The sequence below is a fragment of the Mesoplodon densirostris genome, chromosome 1 (genome assembly GCF_025265405.1).
Source record: "Mesoplodon densirostris isolate mMesDen1 chromosome 1, mMesDen1 primary haplotype, whole genome shotgun sequence".
NCBI classification, from domain to species: Eukaryota; Metazoa; Chordata; class Mammalia; order Artiodactyla; family Ziphiidae; genus Mesoplodon; species Mesoplodon densirostris.
Window position 1 is genome coordinate 1,071,572 of NC_082661.1, and position 12,486 is coordinate 1,084,057.

The following is a 12,486-nucleotide window of genomic DNA, read 5'->3' on the forward strand; positions in this document are numbered from 1 at the left end:
TTACACAGACCATTGTTTCTAATAATCAGTATCATAAACTTGACTTCTGTAAAACAAACTGGACTGCAAGAAGGTTCAGATTAAAATGTTCTGCTCCTCCCTTTGCATCATGGAGTTCCAAGATTTAACTTTTAATTCCTGGAAAATGCAATGGCTATTTTAGGGATGAAAACAAGTCAGAAGATTTCAAAGCGCACAAGCTAATGTATCCCCTCCCTAAATGCAGTGGGGTTCCTAAGTTCGCACTTTCTTATTTGCCCCCGTGGTTCTGTGGCATTTCCATTAGTGTTCCGCTCCACGGAGAATCCTGACAGCTCAGGTTACCGCTTTGACTCAGCGATCAGCGCTGGGTCTGGCTAGCACCCAAATTAGGCTGGGGGTGGGAACCGGTCAAATTAGAACCTTGAATTTTACTTGTTCAACAATAGTTTTGTTCGACACAAAGTTGAAGAACTGTATTTCACCAGCACTTCATTCGGTGAGGCACACGTCCGTGTTTAATTCCCAATTTATCCGGCAATAACAACCAACACTGGAATGTTTCAGGGCTCAGAAGCCTTCGCTCATTGATACAAAACTCTCGACAGCCAACAAACGTGTGTGCGTCTACCTCCCTCCATTTTAGGGGTGGGGAACACGAGGAACCGCCCAAAGGTCAAGCAATTAACGAGGGGGGGGCGAACCCCCCGCAGGCGGCCTGCGCTCCCTGGAGACCCTGGGCTTCCCCTGGGGTCCTTTTCTGTGAATTAGGGGGAGAGAGGCTTCAACCTCCCGCAAACCTCTTAACAGGGAGAAGGCCTCAGAACCGAGAGCCAAACCACAGGGCCTAAAAGCGGGTGGGGCGGGCTCCGTGGGGTCGGGGAGGCGGCTCCGGGTCCCGGCGCCCTCCCCGGTTTCTCCACCGCGCCGGGCCGCCCTCGGGGCCCCGCAGCTCCGCGCTCCGCAAGCCCGCGGTGCCCCCAGCCTCTCGGGATGCGCCCCCGCTCCCGGCCCGCCCCTCGCCCCCCATCACCCGGCGCCCCAGACTCTCTCGAGGTGCCCCCGACCCCGACCCCGGGCCCGCGGCCCCGCCTCACCCTCGGCGCCCGCCAGCCCACCCGACGCCCGCACGACCCGGGCGCAGAGGGCGGCAGTCCAACAGTGGAAGCTGCCGGCCCCACGCGGTCGCTATGGAGACACTCAGCCTTACGGGGGCCCGCAGGCGCCAAGCCGCGCGGAAGGCACGCAATCGCGGGGCGCGTGGTGCGTCTGGTGCGCCTGCGCACGCGGCACTCATCCAGACTCCAGCGGTCCGCCCGGAGCCGCAGCGCTGGCCCGCCGCCCGCGACCTCCTCTGCCGGGCAGTCGGTGACACACACAGAGGTGGAGCGTTCCGGACAAAGGGGACATGTGTGCCGAAGCCTGGAGTGTCGTGATGCTTGAGCGCGCGCCTCTGCGGAGCGGGCGGCGGGGCACCTGCCGGTGGGCTCTTCGGGGGACCGCAGCTTACACACGGGAAGGCTCGCATTTCAAGTTGACCATCTGGCGTCAAGAACTTGAAAGTCCTTCCCGTTTTATACCTTCCGGTCTGCAGCAGGCAGACCTACGTCCTCTTGGGGGTCACAGGATGGCTGTCCCGGTTACAGTCGTCACTCGGACGCCCATCACCCGGGAGGAGAAGGAAGCCCCCAATAACTGCCTCTGAGATCTGGCCGGAATCGCTTCGGCTACCTAGACCAATCAGCAGAAAGGAAATGAGACCACCACAGGGCTCGGACCAATCAGGATTTCTCTGTGGGTCTGGACACCCCACCCCCACCCCCCACCCACTTCTCAAGCACTCAGGTAGAGGGTCTGCACACCTCTTATCAGTCAGGCGGTGAGCCACTGGAGGATGACGTAATTAAGGGATTTGACCTTTGCCATTGCGGAGGCTGGTTGGACAATCTCTGAAGGCTGCTGCCCTCTGCCTGATGCTGCAGCTTGAAGTGTGCAGGGCAGGTATTCAGGAAGGGAAGGTGGAGGTAAAGGGGGGACCAGCGAGCCCAAGCTGGAACCCACGAGGGTGGATGGATCACGTGGCACCGATGGTCACAGAACTACACGCACACCCAGCCCAGGAGTTGGAGAAGCTAAAAGACTCGGGGAGACAGACTAGCTGCATGCCTGCCACCCAGCAGTGAGGTGAGCTGGCCGAGAAAGGACACTGTGTGCGAGCTGCAGCCACACCTGGGCCCCTGCCCTGGCCGTCTAAGAATAAAATCATTACAGCTGCTACCTCACTGCACCCCCTTACCCCCCAAATCTCATGCACAATGCCTCTTGGGGCCAAGTAGGAAACCTGCAGGAAAGAGAATTCTGGAGAAGTAGTTCAGCCTAGCCACACTGACACATCACAAAGCCACCACAATACCTGAAAACAAATGGAGGTTCTGTTAGAAGTGAGGAAAGGGGTGACTCGTCGCTGAGCAGGCAACCAGAAGTGTCAGCTACAAGAGCCCCTGACGAGTTTCACACTGATTTTAACACAAGGCCCGCCTTGTTGTAAAATGATCACTTTGGATTTCTGCTATGGTCATGGCAGGTGATGCCACTCAGAGCAACCCTTCCACGAACAAGGGAGTGAGGAATATTTTCTGCATGTATGCTGTATGTCGATACTAGACTTCATTCTATACTCATTCTTAGAACAAAATATGGGTGAATTTTATTTTGTTCTTAGGCTAAGAAAGGATTTCTTAAAACAGGATATAAAAGCACTAACCATAAAAACAGATGTTGGTAAATTCACTACATTAAAAGTACTCTTGTTTATCTAAAAGATACCATAAAGAAAATTAAAAGTTGAGCCCCAAATGAGAGAAGATATTGGCAATTCTCATATCCAATAAAGATTAGTATCCACAATATACAATCCAATGAGGATTAATATGCAGAATACATAAAGAACTCCTATAATTAATTTTTAAAAGATTAAGACAATACTTACATTTAGATTAATAGGCAAGAGATATGAACCAACAACTCCCAGTGGAGAAAAAAAATGGCCAATAAAGATATAAAAAGATGCTCCACTTTACCAGCTAGCAGGGAAATACAGTTTTATCTGAAATGAGATACTGTTTTACCCTTGCTCAGTTGGCAAAAATGAAGAAGTCTGGGAACCCCTGTGTTCATGCCCGTAGCTCATTCTTCTGTCAGGGTGTCCACCGGAACTTGGGGCGTCTGGGAGAGCAGCCTGCTCTCCTGTCGGGCTGGATCCCCACGTGCAGTGACCCCCACCGTTCCCCTCTGGAGTCTCAGACACAGAGTTGCATCAGGACACGTGGGCAGAGACATTCACAGCAGCCTCACTCATTTTAGCAAAACCTGGGAAGGACCCCAAAGGCCAAGAAAGAGAAAGCCATGAAATGAACGAACAATAGCTACTCACAACAACAAGAATGAATCTTAGAAACAGCTTTTGACAGAAAAAGCAAAGAAACAGCTTTTGACAGAAAAAGCAAATTCCAGGAGACTTCATAGAGTATGAAATGCTTTTCATACAAGCAAAACTAAATGATAAGCTGCAAATGTGAATGATAAGATTCTAAAACAAAAAATCAAGAGACGAGTTGGCCCATAATATGAGCCGGGGGAAGCAGGAGATGGGGTGCACCTGGTGGGTGTTATGGACTGAACTGTGTCCCTGAAATCCAATCCCTGACCCCCAGTACCTCAGAATATGACTTATTTGGAGATAGGGTCTTTAAAGAGGTGACTAATATTAAATGGGGTCATTGAGTGGCCCTTATCCAGTGTGACTGGTGTCTTTACAAGAAGAGGAAATTAGGACACAGACACACAGAGGGATGACCTCGTGAGGACACAGGGAGAAGACGACTGTCTGCAAGCCCAGGAGAGAGGCCTCAGGAGAAACCAGTCCTGCTGACTCCTTGATGTTAGACTTCCAGCCTCAGACCGTGAGAAAATAAATTTCTGTTATTTAACTGCCTGGTCTGCAGGTTTTGTTACCAGAGCCCCAGGAACTAATGCAGTGGAGGTCCAAGGACAGGTGGTCCCTCAGTCCAGGCCAGGGCAGAGGGTGGGGTTGCTGGTGAGTTGGGTGGCCGCTAAGGGCTATTTCATTGTTACACTTCAGAACATTTATACATTTTTTAAGGTTTTTCTTTTTCTTTTTTTCTCCCCGCGTGGCTTGCAGGACCTCAGTTCCCTGACCAGGGATCGAACCCAGACCCTCGGCAGTGAAAGCTCATAGTCCTAACCAGTGGACCGCCAGGGAGTTCCCAGAACGTTTGTATTTTGCGTGCGTCCCTTGGTCTGCATCCTGCTACACAGCGAAAGAAGGGCTGCAGTGGGGGCGGGCGCAGCACCAAGCGTCTACTGGGTGGCGGGGGGTCCTAACACCCATTCCTGCTCAAGCCTGAGCCTGGGGGTCGTTCTCGGATGTCAACAGGGCCGTTCCCAGGCTCCAGCTGGGAACTTGGGCAGTTACTTGCCTCCCAGGCCTTCTTTCCTTCATCTGTGAAGTGGGATGGTCACGAGAGGCGTTTTGTAGGGTGGCTTATACCCGGGGTCTCACCCAGACCTGATTTAATGGTGGGACTTGGGACTTCTGAGCTGATAATATTTACATGAGATTTTGGGCTTAGAGTTGAAGCTCTAACGGTGAGACTTTTGGGGATGCTGGGACGCGGTGAATGTATTCTGCACGTGGAATGGGCTTAGATTTTGGGGGACCAGACGGTGGGCTGTAGTGGGTTTAGTGGTGGCCACCCAGAACCTGTGAATGTGACCTTACTTGGAACGAGGGTAATTAAGTTCAAGAAATCACGAAGGCATCATCCTGCGTTAGGGCGAGTCCTGAATCCTCTGACAAATGTCCTGATAAAGGAGAACAGGGGAGACCACACAGATGGAAAGACGATGTGACGATGGAGGCAGAGCCTGGGGTGATGCCTCTGCAGGCCGAGCGCTGCCAGGGGCTTCCTGCAGCCGCCAGAAGCTGGGAGAGACGTCTCAGGACCTCCAGAAGGGACCACCCCTGCGGACACCTTGATTTCAGACGTCTGGCCTCCAGAGTGGGGAGAAAACACACTTCTGTTGTTTTCACCCACAAGTCTGTGGTCCTTTGTCACAGCAGCCCTGGCAACTGACACACTAGGAGCCTCATGGAGTTAAGCAGCGAGTTTGTGCTTCAGTCCTGGTACCATGACAACAGAGAGGAAGGATTCTTGCCCAGCCGCCATGGGGCTCCTCTCCACTGTGCATCTTCCTCTCCCCATTCATGCTCCCTGGACTCATCGGAAGCCAGGCAGCCCCATGACCCCGAGAATCAATACCATCACCGAGCAACCAGCCGCCCAGCACTTGGCTCCCCACGTCCTTGCTTCCACATGTACTTTGTCCCATGTCCCACCAGGGCTAAGTCGGATGGCACCACAGCCAGGGAGGACCTGGTTTTCCATTTCCTGCTGGGAAGGGGACTCATGGTTTCCCTGCATAAGTGAGCAACTCAGGATCGGAATCCCATTTGAGCTTGTTTCCTGGGGCCAGTTCTGGTATGTTTCCCAGCAGGAAACAGCACACTCAAATTGGGCAACCTGAGGGGAATTTAAAAACAGGATGATTTACAAAGGTGCAGGCAGCGTGTTAATTTCAGAATGATGCTATTGGACAAAGTACACATGAAAATTGGAGACTGCCAACGATCACACCCTCTCAGGAAGCTTGGCTTTTTCGATGAATTATGGGTTGCCGCACGTTTGTGCTTGGGTTTCAGGGCTTGAGCCTTGAATACAAATCAGACCCTTGCCGTTCTGCACATGCCCTAAGCAGGCACTCGCTGTCCCCCAGAGACACTGGCCACTTTCTGCCCTCGCACACACTCTCATTTCAACCTCAGGGACAGTGTCATCACAGCTCCTGGGCCCCAGGCCTTCACAAGGTCACTTGCTCGGACCCCTGCCGACTGCCCCAGCTGCAGCAGTCCTGTGATCACGCACTGCCCACCATCCTGGGGGGGCGCTCCCACGTGCTGGGTGTTGTGGACATGTTTTTCTGGTTACTGAGTCACTGACAGTCTCCTGTCACTGGCACAGGATGGAGAAGTCCCTGTCCTCACCCTGCTGAAGTTCCTGATCATTGTGGGCACCCCTGGGCACAGGGACACTTTGCTGGCCTCACTGCCCCCTTCCCGTTCACAGGCCCCTAGAACGTCACAGTGGCCCTCGGTGGAGTGCGGCAGCCTGGTCTGCTCGCGGGCGAGGCAGCTCCTGACCTTTGCTCTGTGTCTTGCCCCCTCTGCACCCCTGGCTCTCAGCCTGCCTGGGGCTACACTCTGCCTCGGTGCCCCCCGTCTTCAGAAACATTCCGTCACTCACTGCTGCCCCGCAAGGATGGCTACAGAGCCCCTCCTCTGTGCCGGCGCTGAGCTGGGGGCCTTCAACATGCTGACTGGGAGAGGGCAATGGTAGGAGGGAGCCATGTTCCGAGAGCGGCTGCAGCTCAACATAAGGAGGCTGAGCCTGGGAGCCCAGAGCCCAGGGAACTTGCCTCCCTGGAGTTTAACTCAAGACTGGATGCACGGCAGGTGGTAGTCGGCCAGGTTATGCCGCGGTAAATACACCTCCCAAATCTCGAGGGCTTCCCACAGTGGCTGATTTCTCCCTTGTTCTGTGCATCCACTAATGGTTGGAAGGTGGTCCCCAAGTGATGGGGGACTCCCTCTTAGCCAAGGGGGCATGTATGGCCAGTCTGGACACTGGCTCCTAAAGTGTGGCTCAGAAATGACACAGATCACCTCTGCTCACATTTCATCGGTCAAGCAGGCCACAGTGGTCAAGGGGCTCCACCGAATTTCAAAGGTGGGGTCGGGGACAAGCCTAGTTCTACCTCGGGCAGTAGACGGGAAGCGGGAACAGCCAAGACTGAGTGCCACTACCTGGGGTGGGGGGCCGAGCCAGGTGAGGGGCTGCGAGGGCAGGACAGAGCCCAGGGTGGCTGAATGATGTCCACGGAGGGACGGGCGGTGGAGGGAGAGCCCCGCAGGGCCTGGTGCCTTGGCCTGCAGGCCGGGTGGGTGGTCCTCTGTCATGGCGGGGGCAGGGGTGGGTGGTCCTCTGTCATGGTGGGGCAGCGGAAGGCCCTTTCAGGACTTCCTGGGGGAGGAAGGAACCGCCAGCTCTGCGGACAGAACCTAAGGAGGCAAAGGCTTCCAAAAGTCTAAGACAATTCATAACAAAACAATTCTTCAGTGAAAAAGTATTAGGCGCAGGGTGCTGGGCGGTACTGAGAGTCTTCTCCTGGGTCGTTGGCTGTGCAGAGCGCTTTATCCGCGAGGTCCCTCCTGGCCAGTCGAATGTGGGGAGGCGCATCGAGGTCAAATCGCGCCTCGGACGCCCCCCCCCCCGCCCATACGCTGCACAAGGTCCCCAGGCGGCCTGAGACGCAGACCATCGCCAAGGGCTTCCGCTCGGGAACCGTGCCTGGCGGACTACACTGAGCCGGACTGGAGACCCAAGCAAGGGTACCCCGAGAGCGCAGGCGCGTGTGCCCAGCGTCGCCGTGACCCCGGGCCCGCCCGTGCGTGCGTGTGCGCGCGCGCTCGCTGTCAGGCTCTGCGCCGGCCGACCGGAGAGGGGCTCGCGCACCGGGCCCGCCCCCGCCCCGCCACCTCCCTCCCTCCCTCGGCGGTGCAGCCGCATGGGGGGATCTGCGCCGGACCCGGGACCGCGGGGCTGCGCGTCCTGACACCGACCCGGCCTCGGCCCCCGCACAGCCGTTTCCCGCCGCCCCATCCCGGGTCCCGCGCGTGGTCTCGCCAAGGGCAGAGCCGCAGGATGAGGTTTAAGGCTCCCCCGGGTCGGGCGGCAGCAGTTCGCAAGCCACCTTTGTTCACAAAGGCCAAGGGGATCCCCTCCTTCTCTCCTGATGTTCACAAAGGCCAAGGGGATCCCCTACTCTCCTGACTGCCGCCGCGTCGTTGTGCGCTGCAACGGCCCCTACGGAGGCGGGCGGCGGGTACCAGTAGCCGCTCACCGCACCCTGCTCTGGCCCCGCCCCGTCTCCGCCCCCGGCGCTCGCTCCGCCCGGACTCCTTCCCGCCGGCCCCGCCCCGGCCCCGCCCCCGCGCGCTAGCATTCGGCGGAGCCGCCCGGGCGGCCCGGACCCGCGAACGCCGAGCCTGGGGCGCAAGGCGAGCGCTCCCCGTCGCTCCAGCTCCTGCTCCCCGCCTGGCGGGCGGGCCATGTCCCGGACTCTGGCCGCGGCGCGCACTCCGGTCCGGCCATGAGGAGCGGCGCCGAGCGCAGGGGCAGCAGCGCCGCGGCGCCCCCCGGCTCGCCGCCCCCCGGCCGCGCGCGCCCCGCCGGCCCCGACGCGCCCCCCGCCCCGCCGCCGCCCGCCGCCGGCCAGCCCCGGGCCAGGGACACGGGCGATGCCCGCGCGCAGCCGCGCCCCCTGTTTCCGTGGAGCAAGTGGAAGAAGAGGATGGGCTCGTCCATGTCGGCGGCCACCGCGCGGAGGCCGGTGTTTGACGACAAGGAGGACGGTGAGAACGGCCGCGGCGGAGACTCCGGGCCGCTCGCGGGGACAGCGTTGGGACCCGCGCCGTCTGGGGACTCCGCGCGCTCTCGCAGCGGGGCCGCGGCGGGAGGATTTCTGCGGGTCGGGGCACCAAGGCCTCCCGGTGGGAAGGCGTCAGGGGCGTCTCGGTTTCCGAGGAAACTCGCGAACGGTGCTTGCGGTGCCCACGCGTGTCTTCCGTGTCCAGTGGCGGCGCGACGTGCGGAGTAGGCCGGCCGTCCCTGCGGGGTGAGGGTCTGCGGTCGGTAGGCGCGAAGGCCCCCGCAGTAGCGAGGGCGCTGTGTTTGCATTTTCCTTTTCTGCGAGGTGTGAGCGCTCGGTTGTTACTCTGCAGCTGAGGTGTGCCGACTTTGCGAAGGGAGGTGCCTGCCCCACAGGTGGCGCGGGGGCCTGGCCCTCGGAGCTCTCAGTGTAGGTGACGGCGCCGCGTGGCTGCCGGCGTGCCCACCTTTGCACTCAGATGTGCGGTGGAGGCTTGCCTTCGTGCAAAGACCTGCCCTTTTGGGAACCAGTTTGCCCTCAGGTCCCCCTTCAGGTAAAGCTAGTGACCCGGAGGTGGGCGCTGGTGGAAAGCAGGAAAGACCTGCAGGCACGCCTCCTGGAGCCCTGCTGGACAACGGCCCTTTCACTTAGCACCCTCGGGAAAGGTGGCCGTGCAGTGTCCGCCCCTGGGGCACTGTGATACTTTCACAGGCAAACATACAGCTCTTCTCTGCAGATGTCATGCAGACAAGTTAAATGCTACAAGATGACACATTTGATGTTTTTTTGACATTTTCTTAAAATAGTTGAAATATGCATTTTTCATTTGTAGGCAGCCTGCAGAAGTAGGATGGATCTTTTATAATTTTAGAGCACAGCTCAGCGAAAGAGCCCAAGCTATTTATTTCTGATACATAATTTAAGCATTATAGGAAATTACAATAATACGACCTCAGGCCAGTGTTGGAGAATGTGCAGGTCATGTGGGCAGTCCTCACAGACAGCGATGCGGAGCCTGTTGCTCAAGGGGGCCTGGGCTCTGAGGAGCCTGGCCCCGGTCATCGGGGAGGGGCATGGTGCCTGGACTTGCTGGAGGGGCATTCAGGACCAGCCACGCCCACTCATTGTGTTCTGGGGAGACCGGTCTTCGTGTTCTGAACTTTGGAACACAGTTCACTGCTGGGAGTGTTTCATATGTTATATGTTTTTGTTTTTAGAGTAAATATTCAAAGTGAAGAAAGCCCAGAGTGAATTAGGAACTAATCAGGAAGGTTTGCATCTAGCTTCTGGCTGCACGATGAGAAGACGTCTGAGAAACACATCAGATGTCTGATTTCAGTACTTGCTGGTGTCAGCTGAGAGCTGGCCACTCTTTCATGTCTTAGCATTACGCTCCCCAAGGCAGGTGAGGCAGAAAGAGAGAAACTGAGGTAGCGCAGTGGCTGCCTTCAGCTTTCAAAGGTAGAATTTTTCTACCTGTTCACAGTGTGTTACGTCTCAGAATCCAAGGATTGTTAAAGAGGGACCAAGAGCACAGAATCCAGTTAGGCTGCTCGCAATCTGCTTTGAGAATCATTTAACACAACCCCTTCTCCCCACCCCTGTCCGCATTTGCCTGAAGCAGGACGGCAGAGGTGCCAGCTATTCTGGTCTCGTGAAGGTGGGTTGTTGGCTTTGGCCACAGGTGCTCGCTCTTTAACACGTGTGCCCATCAATCACCTGCTCATCCCTGGGCATGGTGGCCACATCTCCAAACTGAACACAGCACGAGCCTTGCCTGGGCTTTGTGTGGTAAGATTAGGATGCCAAGCCTGGCCCCGACCCAATGGCCGTGGACGCGATCCAGGTGAGCGGCCACTTTGTTCCACTTTTATTCCATGTTTTCACGTTATCGTCAGGGCGCACACGACTTGGGAATCACAGTACGTGTTTGCAGAGAGAATGCTGTGCAGCTCTTGGCCTGAAGGCTGTGGGCTTATTTAGGCAGAAGGAGTGGGGTTTGGAAAGGCGAAAAGCCAGTCTTTCAAGAGGGGAAAGGCTGCACCCCACCTTTCTTTCAGGGTGTGAAGTCGTCCCCCCAGGTAGGGTCCCACACTTCCTCGGCCCCGTGCAGGGTGAGCTGAAAGAGGTGACAGTGCTGTGCTGAGGACGTGCATTTACTGGGGCTGCACGGTTGCCATGGCAATGTGAGACCTGATGAATTTTTTAGATTAAAATACCCAATTAATATATCAGATTTGGTATGCAGAGAAAAGGAGAAGAGAAAATAAGAGCGCTACTTAACAGAGTGCCAGGTAGATTCCACCTAAAAAGCGCAGTTATGACACACAGGGTCTTACATGGCCCCCTTCCCTGTTAACCCTGCGGTGTCTGAGCCACTGTCCTTATTTGGCAGGTGTTGGGTGCTTGTTCAGGATTCTCTGGGCTTCCTCCTCACACCAGAGCCAAGGGTCCCCTTTCCTCTTCCTGAAACCCCATGCCTCCTCCCGTGTGACCCCTCTCGGGCTTCAGGAGCAGTTGATTTAGGGGTTGACCTTGCTCGGCACCTGCCCCAGGGCTGCGGGGTGCCGGGCAGGCCCGTTCATTCCTCTCGTCTGGGTGTCCCCACAAGGGTGCTGCGCGGGGTTCCATCACTTTCTGCCGAGCAGCTCGGTAACCGGTAACTGGGGGGCACCCGCCGTTCTCAGCAGTCTGGCTAGTCTCAAACCTAACATGGTATTAGCTTGCTAGTGGGGGGCAACTAATCACCGAGAAGGTTTGCCTTTGCCCAGAGAACTGGAAATAAGGGGGCCCTCGAGGGCTGGAACGCCTGGCCTGGGTGTGTTGGGTGGGGTGGGCAGTTAGGCGGGACACGGGGCTACCAGAGTCTTATAACCTTTTCCAAAATTTATAAAACCTTTGTTTTTTTAATTATAGAAGCATTAAAGTGTATAAATTTGTAAAAGAGTTTAAGACTTTGCTAAAATTGTTCTATATAGGAAAACCAAGACATCAGTGATTTCAGCACTGAGACCTATTAGCGTACCTCTTCCCCAGCCTTTTTCTAGGAATGTACTCACACATCAGCCATATAGAAACACTCTTTATGTCTCTGATACAGAAATGGGATCGTGCTCCATATACGGTTTTGTCTTAACCTGCGTTTTTTACTTAGCAATGTGTCATGACCATCTTATAGATCTACAGCATCCTTTGTTGGCTAAATTTACAATAGTGGTCCTCAACCCTGTGAACTAGACTCAAAGGATGCTCTTAAAAACTGGATGCCTCCCCCGGAAATTCAGGTTGAATTTGTTGGGGTGGAGTTGGGGGGCGCTGGAGCTCAGGCACCAGTACATAAACAGTTTACCAGTAAGCATCCTTGTATGTTCATCTTTGTACACTTGACATTATTTCCTTAGGATAACTTCCTAGGAATGACATCGACGAGTCAGAAGAGTGTGCACGTAGTGTGGCTTGGTGCTGCTGGCCAGCTCCCTTGGAGATGAGCAGTCCCGGCACAAGACATGGCTGTCCTGGACGGTTGTTACATGGTGGTGACCAAATGGATGTGGCTGCTGCAGGTGTGGGGTACCCAGACAGAGGAGGAGGTGGGGAGACCAGTAGCAGACAAGGAAACATGAATAAATATAGTGACGGGCAGGAGGGGCCAGAGGAGAGAGAAAGAGGGAGGCCTGCGTCCGGGGTGGCTGGCCGGGAGGGAGATCCTGTTTGCCTGCTCTCGGAGCGCACGGAAGTCCTCTTTCTCCGAGCCTCACCACCTTTGGGTGTTGGTGATGTCTATTTTTTGACCGTCTGAAAGGTCAAAGGATCGTGTTAGTGCTCCGAGTCTCTTTGATTACCAGTGAGGCTGGTAATGTTTTTCTTTCCGTGTTTGGGGCGTTTGTGCTCTTCTTTCCTGAACTGCCAACTCTTACCCCTGACCTGTGCTTCCTGTTG

General features: G+C 56.0%; 1 protein-coding gene across 1 annotated transcript in view; it reads left to right on the forward strand.

Moving 5' to 3' along the window:
* Nucleotides 1–8,268: 8,268 nt before the first annotated feature.
* The window catches only part of STK32C (serine/threonine kinase 32C), an 83,076-nt gene continuing 78,858 nt past the window's right edge, over nt 8,269–12,486 (forward strand). The window contains exon 1 of the mRNA XM_060091844.1: nt 8,269–8,530. Within this exon, the coding sequence (XP_059947827.1) occupies nt 8,269–8,530 (262 nt within the window). The remainder of the gene's footprint in view (nt 8,531–12,486) is intronic.